Source organism: Aphidius gifuensis, linkage group LG4 (genome assembly GCF_014905175.1).
Source record: "Aphidius gifuensis isolate YNYX2018 linkage group LG4, ASM1490517v1, whole genome shotgun sequence".
Taxonomy (NCBI): Eukaryota; Metazoa; Arthropoda; class Insecta; order Hymenoptera; family Braconidae; genus Aphidius; species Aphidius gifuensis.
This window is the reverse complement of record NC_057791.1, coordinates 12,965,205-12,973,615: the sequence shown is the minus strand read 5'-3', so window position 1 is coordinate 12,973,615 and position 8,411 is coordinate 12,965,205. Positions and strand designations below refer to the sequence as shown.

At 27.9% G+C, this 8,411-nt stretch overlaps 1 protein-coding gene across 1 annotated transcript; it reads right to left on the bottom strand.

Moving 5' to 3' along the window:
- Nucleotides 1–398: 398 nt before the first annotated feature.
- LOC122853866 (solute carrier family 35 member F6-like) lies at nucleotides 399–1,234 on the bottom strand (the record flags this gene model as incomplete). The annotated part of the gene is made up of 3 exons (XM_044154277.1): nucleotides 399–493; nucleotides 574–817; nucleotides 884–1,234. Coding segments are annotated over 3 exons (690 nt in total), but the record flags the coding sequence as incomplete, so codon positions are not given.
- Between the last annotated feature and the right edge of the window lie 7,177 nt (nucleotides 1,235–8,411).

Sequence of the window (8,411 nt, the reverse complement as noted above, 5' to 3'; positions counted from 1 at the left end):
ATATTTAAAGTTATCTTGTGACATTTGATGACAGCTGACATCATTGCCTAGACCTGGGTATCCTGGTGTTTATGTTTGTCATCAAAATATGTGTTGTGTATAATTTTTATAATATAAAAAAAAATTTTTCAGGTTATCTTGTGTCATTTGATGGCAGATGACAGCAGACATCATTGCCTGGACTTGGGTATCCTGGTGTCTATGGTTCTCATCAAAATGTATGTTGGGTATTAATTTAATCATATAAAATAATATTCAAAGTTATCTTGTGACATTTGATGGCAGCTGACATCATTGCCTAGACCTGGGTATCCTGGTGTTTATGGTTTTCATCAAAATATGTGTTGTGTATTATGGTGGTCAATAATTATAATATAATTATAATTATTATATTATAATTATACGTGGTCAAGAACCATTCGAGTAGTTGACGACATTTGTTGTGTAACACTTAATCCAACATAATTAAAAAATGCAATACTAACTGTGATACCTGTACAATAATTAAAATTTAATTAACAAAGATAATTAAAATTATTTCATCACATGTTATTATATAAAATATAAACCCACCAATAACAGCCATGAATAATCTTCCACTGTTTTCAATTTGAACAAGTGCATCAAGTGATGCTTCAATTGTTCCTTGAGAATTATCACCAAATGGTGGACCAGCATGAATATAATTCAATGGTATCATCAATAAAATAATTCCAATAAAACCAAAAACTCCTTCCCAACCAACTGCCTGCAGTGGTGGAATTTCCAAACCAGATACAAATTTTTCTTCAACAACTATTTGTACTGCAGTTACAACCTGTTTATCATTATATATTAATATATTTTCTAAATGTATTATTATTGTAGATAAATTATTATTTACCTGAGCACAAATTATTAATAAATCTCCAGTTACAACTGAATTTAATCCTGGTGAATCTTTGTCAGTTGTTGTAAGATCACTTACTCCAACAAACAAAAGACCAACAATAACAAGTGATATTCCAGTCCATTCTCTGCCACCAAGTTTTCTCTCAAGAAAACCAACAGATAATATACCAGTAAATACAATAACTGAACCACGTAACATTTGAAAACTACTTGCTTGTGTCATTGACAGACCAACGTACATTGTCGAGGTTGATATTAAATCACAGCATGCTGGTATTAGCAGTACAAGTGGATTAAAATTTCTAGAACCTTTTGTCAATGAGTGGCTATCAACTGTACCATCCTAAATTAATTTAAAAAATAATGAACAATGAGAAATTAATAACAATTGTTGGATGTTATTTGAATTTATATTTTTTATATTTTTAATTCACTTACTCCAAGAAAAATAAGCAAACATAACATTTCACCAATAAACATAAATGCCGATTGCATAAATGGATGATTAAATTTTCTTATTGATCCATCTTGGCCAACAACTTCTTGCATGTCTGCATATCTAAAATATAAAAATCGTAATTTGATATTTGAAAATAAATATAAAAAAACATTTATGGTTTATTTAATTTTATCACGATATTTTACTCACTTGACTGAGAGTGTGTTAAAGGAACCTGTTACCAACATCACCAATGCTAGCAATTTTTGATATGAACTCCAAGCCATTTTACTGTGTATTTTTTATATATATTTTTAATTAATTTTTAACCAATTTCCTGAGAAAAATAAATTAACAAAAAATTACATTATTTTTAATTCTAAAAAAATGACATATTATTTTATTTTATTTTTAATATAAGAAAATATAAAAATAATGATTGAATAGGCAATTATGTGAAATAATATTTGAAGTTATCTTGTGACATTTGATGGCAGCTGACAGCATTGCCTTGACCTGGGTATCCTGGTGTTTATGATTCTCATTAAAATGTATGTTGTGTATTATTTTTATAATATGAAATAATATTTGAAGTTATCTTGTGACATTATTACTGTATTAGCATGTTATAGTGGATATTGTTCTTGGCCTTGGTGATTCGAGTTTTTCTGGTATGGGCATACCAGTTGGTAATTTAACATCACATCAATGTCTTCCAATTAAAATTGGTGTGATGATATTGGTCAAGTTGCTGATTATGATAGATTAATTGATGAATTTATGGCTGCTTGTGTTAAAAAGTATGGACAAATCAAGAATGTTTCGATTCAAGCATGTTTAATTATATATTTATATGTAAAAAAAATGATGTATTATAATTTCAATATTATTATTTTATTTTAGTTCAAAGATTTTAGAAATCATAATGCTTTCAGATTTTTGTATAAATATCGAGACAATTATTGTACATTTAATGATGAGATTCAAGGTACAGCTTCTGTTGCTGTTGCTAGTATTATTTTTTTTTTTTTCATTTTTTTTCTCACCAAATTAAAGCTTTTTTAATTCTTTATTATTACAGGTTTTTCCACGTATGTGTTAAATTTTTTTTGCTTTAAATAAATGAATCAATACACATTTTTATTTATATCAAAATTAATTTAATGAAAAATTCATTGATACATTTCTTTAAACGACAATTTGTGACTTTATTTTTTTTCAAGACAGGTTTTCATTTACATATTATTTATTAAATTTATAAAAAGTATTCGTTTATTTTTATTTTCTTTAGTGAATTTAATAGAGTTTGTTAAGGGGACATGGAACTCAATTTTGATACCGGTCGGGTCGCCGTGCGCTCCATCTATAGATTTTCAGTCGTATGACTAAAAATCTATACTTCGATCGGTACGACCAAGTACCGATCGGAGAATGTAGTTGTCATGCACATTGAATTTAGTAATTAACAAAAGACTGTGTTAATCCAACAATTAAAATGTTGATATAAATTAAGTCACTTTTGCTTTTTATAATTAAAAAAAACCAGTGTTTATCTCACAGTTATGAAAAATTTGATTTACAAGTATTTTTTAGGTTTGATTTTCCAAACATCAAGATGTACTATTTTTAGTCATCACTTTGTCATTATTCAAACTTGTCTAGGCTCTCTATGTGTCTGGTTAAGAATATGGTACTATTATTTTCTGACAAATTAACTCTTTCAACATAGAAATATTGAAAAAAACATCACAATATTCAGTCACAAGTATTTTTTGAGTTTGATTTTCCAAACAGCAAAATGTACCATTTTGTTCCATCAATTTGTAATAATTCAAACTTGTCTAGGCCCTCTATGCGTCTAGCTAAAAATATTGTACTATTATTTTTTGTCACATTGACCACTTCGACGTTGAAATTTAAAAAAAAACAATACAAATTTCAATCAGAAGTATTTTTTCTGTTAGATTTTTCAAACAACAAAATGTACCATTTTGATCCATCATTTTATCATAATTTAAACTAGTCTAGGCACTCGGTGTGACTAGATAAAAATATTGCACTATTAATTCTTGTTGAATTAACCCTTTTAAGGTATAACTTGCCAAAATTTTTGGGGGCGTGTCCTAAATATACTGCCTATGCTTTTACATGGATAGTTTTTGCGTTGCCAACCCCAAATAACTGAAAAAATAGATTTTTCTCGGTGGTTTGTGGCTTATTAATAATACTTTTTGCTAGAGAATCTTATCATTTCGTCTATTTTATTGCATAATAAATCATATTCTTGTAATTTAAACAATTTTAATTAGTTTTTATTTTCTCGTAATGACCCCGGCAATAGTGCTTTTTTTGTCAGTTTGCAACACTGATCTTGACGCCATCTTAATATCTATTTCATGAATGTATGCTGTGTAAAAGCTAAACATGGATGCTAAATTTTGATAAATTTGTTGTTTAAATTTTCCCGCTTCAATGCGCTGTTGCCAGAGCCTCAATACTTGTTCTCATAAAATTGCTAAAAATCGTGTTTTTAGCTTATATTTTTATTAATTACGTGAGATTTAGTCTTATAAGCCCATTTCATCCTGATATCAAAAAATTCCTTATTTTTTCTTTTATTATCTATTAGTTTTTGGGATAGGTGAGACCAAAACAAGTATTGTTTTGTTAAGTTCGTAGATATTTTCTAACACCTCCTCCTATAAGAGCCCATGTTTAACCTCTCTAAATTATGTCAACTTTGAATAATTATTAAAAAAAAAAAAGTATTATAACATAAAAACTGAGTTGACAAAAAGATGCATTATTATTTCATTTATCTAAATTATTAATTTCATGAGCCTCAGACTATTTTTCATTTTGGCAAGTTATACCTTAAGATAAAAATTTAGAAAAAAACTTTACAAATTTCATTTACAAGTATTTTTTAAGATTATTTTTAAAACAGCAAAATGTACCATTTTGATGCATCATTTTATCATTATTTAAACTAGTCTAGGCACTCGGTGTGTCTACATAAAAATATTGTACTATTATTTTTTGTCACATTACCACTTTGACATCAAAATTAAAAAAAAACAATACAAATTTCAATCACAAGTATTTTTTCTGTTTGGTTTTTCAAACAACAAAATGTACCATTTTGATGCATCATTTTATCATTATTCAAACTTGTCTAGGCCCTCTATGCGTCTAGCTAAAAATATTGTACTATTATTTTTTGTCACATTGACCACTTCGACGTTGAAATTTAAAAAAAAACAATACAAATTTCAATCAGAAGTATTTTTTCTGTTAGATTTTTCAAACAACAAAATGTACCATTTTGATCCATCATTTTATCATAATTTAAACTAGTCTAGGCACTCGGTGTGACTAGATAAAAATATTGCACTATTATTTCTTGTTGAATTAACCCTTTTAACATAAAAATTTAGAAAAAAACTTTACAAATTTCATTTACAAGTATTTTTTAAGATTATTTTTAAAACACAAAATGTACCATTTTGTTCCATCAATTTGTCATAGTTTAAATTAGTCTAGGCACTCGGTGTGTCTATATAAAAATATTGTACTATTATTTTTTGTCACATTGACCACTTTGACATTAATATTAAAAAAAAAAAAAATACAAATTTCAATCAGAAGTACTTTTTCTGTTTGGTTTTTCAAACAACAAAATGTACCATTTTGATGCATCATTTTATAATAAATCAAACTTGTCTAGGCCCTCTATGCGTCTAGCTAAAAATATTGTACTATTATTTTTTGTCACATTGACCACTTCGACGTTGAAATTTAAAAAAAAACAATACAAATTTCAATCACAAGTATTTTTTCTGTTAGATTTTTCAAACAACAAAATGTACCATTTTGATCCATCATTTTATCATAATTTAAACTAGTCTAGGCACTCGGTGTGACTAGATAAAAACATTGCACTATTATTTCTTGTTGAATTAACCCTTTTAACATAAAAATTTAGAAAAAAACTTTACAAATTTCATTTACAAGTATTTTCTAAGATTATTTTTAAAACAGCAAAATGTACCATTTTGTTCCATCAATTTGTCTTAATTCAAACTTGTCTAGGCCCTCTATGCGTCTAGCTAAAAATATTGTACTATTATTTTTTGTCACATTGACCACTTCGACGTTGAAATTTAAAAAAAAACAATACAAATTTCAATCAGAAGTATTTTTTCTGTTTGGTTTTTCAAACAACAAAATGTACTATTTTGATGCATCATTTTATCATAATTTAAACTAGTCTAGGCACTCGGTGTGTCTACATAAAAATATTGTCCTATTATTTTTTGTCACATTGACCACTTTGACATTGAAATTAAAAAAAAAACAACCCAAATTTTATTTACAAGTATTTTTGAGGATTGATTTTCCTAACAACAAAATGTACTATTTTGACCTATCATTTTATCATAATTTGAACTAGTCTAGGCACTCGGTGTGTCTAGTTACAAATATTGTACTATTATTTTCTGTCAGATTGACCACTTTGACATTAAAATTAAAAAAAAAATAATACAAATTTTAATCAGAAGTATTTTTTCTGTTAGATTTTTCAAACAACAAAATGTACCATTTTGATGCATCATTTTATCATAATTAAAACTAGTCTAGGCACTCGGTGTGTCTAGATAAAAATATTGTACTATCATTTTTTGTCAAATTGACCCCTTTGACATTGAAATTAAATGGAAAATAACAAAAATTTTAGTCACAAATATTTTTTAGGTTTGGTTTGTCAAACAACATAATATTCCATTTTGACCTATTATTTCATCTTAATTCAAACTTGTCTAGGCCTTCATGTGTCTTGTTCAAAATGTGGTACTATTATTTTTTGCCAAATTAACTCTTTAAACATAGAAATATATTAAAAAAACACAAATTTCAGCCACAAGTATTTTTTATGTTTGATTGTCCCAACAGCAAAATATACTTTTTCGATTCAATATTTTAACATAATACAAACTTGTCTAGGCACTCGGCGTGTTCAATTAAAAATAATCTACTCTCATTTTCTAGTGAATTAACTTTTCTAACACAAACATTGTACTATTATTTTCTTTAACATTAAAATTTTGGAAAATACACAACTCATTTCTTCAAGTAATCGTAGCTGGTTGTAGTTCAACTTTTTCAGATATATCTCTAGCATTTTATGTTTTACGTTGACTTTTTAAATATTTAGCAACTACAAAACTTTATTTATCTTCAGAATATCCTGGTTCTTCATACATTTGAATATTTCCTGAAATTAATTAATATTAATACATGTGGATAGATATTTTTAAATGATACTTTTAATTGTGGCATTTTTTTTGCCAAATCACAGAACTGGTCCTCCAGCTGTATGAGGATTCACCAACTATTCAGCAATATATAAAACCCAAGAATTGAGACTCGACAATTTATTCTGTGAACTCCATGATGTATTTGTTGTCCAATGTTGTTATTGTTGTTTGTAATAATAGCTATTTTTTTAATCTAAAATAAATCAAGTATATTAATTAGATTAACATACACAAATGTACAAAAAGTTATGCCAAGTTGCCTGGAACTTCACGAGCTGATTTGATAAATTTCAGATAAGCTTTTGATGAAAATTATTATGGCAATTGTTTAAATAAAAACAATCTTTTTATTGAACAAATTATTTACACATTATTTTAAATATTATCTCGCCATTAATTTATCACGACTGTCACGCATGGTTTTTAATTATAAGTGTGTACATTACGTAATTTCTGAGGACGCAATTGAATACTCAATAACTCAATCTCAATCTAACCTCAATATTTAATGAACAAATAAGTGGGTTTTTTTTATTTTGATTAAACATGGCCGCTTGCTATGACGCAGTGGGGGAGTGCTTTTATGTAGCACATATGTTGGTTAAATAAAGTTTTCAAACGTATCCAACGAACTTTTCAATAAATATAATTTACATAATAAATAATATAATAAATTGATTGATGTGTTGTCAAAGCTTGATTATTCATCAATAAATGTTTTTTTTGTTGCTTCAGTATCTGGTAATTACAAAGATCAGAAATATAATAATAGCATTGAAAGATTGTTGTACAGGCATCAAGCATTGATCTGTTTGGTAAAAGTTTTAATGAATATCTTGGACATGAAGTGATACCAAGTTGTGATAAATATGATAAAAGTAAAAGACCAGATATAAAATACATATATACTACTAATTGAAAGAATAATAATTATTTTTCCACCTATTAATTTTTTGATTTTATTTTATATTTTTCAAATAATTTATAAATATAAATATACAGTTGTTTTTATATTTTTTTTTTTTCAATTGTTATTTATTGATATTGTTATTTATTTTTAATTGTTGATTTATTGTTATTTATTGTTATTGTTATTTTTTTTTTCATTGTTATTTATTTTTAATTGTTGTTTTTGGTTGTCGTGACAGTTTCTTACAAGATGTTGTCCCGGTACCAACGGAAAGTCCAGTATCTTCTGGCTTGTGTAAGATTCTGGGCTTTTCCTGTAGCTACCTTGTTTTTCAGCCACATTTTCCATTCCTCATAATTTGATGACTGTTGTTGTCGTTTGTATGATTGATCAGAGGCGTATGGTGCATGGGATATGGGATGATGTCTGTAAACGTTTGTAGCTGGAGTTGGATGACAACGGACAGGTGGTAGATGTGGTTGAGAATAGTTGTTGGTTAGTGGATATGGTACAGGATAATGAACAGATGGTGGGTATGGTTGGAGATAATGGCCAACTGGTGGATATGGTTCGAGATAATTGACAGGTGAACGGATTAATTGAGGATAGTTGATTGCAGATAAAAAAGATTGAGGATAGTCGACAGGTGGAAGAACTGGTGGAGTTGAGTGAAGTTGTGAAGCTGATGAAGATGGTTGAGGATTATCGATAGGTGGTGGTGGTGGTGGTGGATTTTGTTTTGGGATTGGTTCAGATTTTGGAAGTGGTGCAGTGGGTTGACGTTGTTCGAGTGGTGGAGTTGGTCCAGATTGTGTAGGTGGCAGAGGAATAAGAGATGCTGATGATGATGATG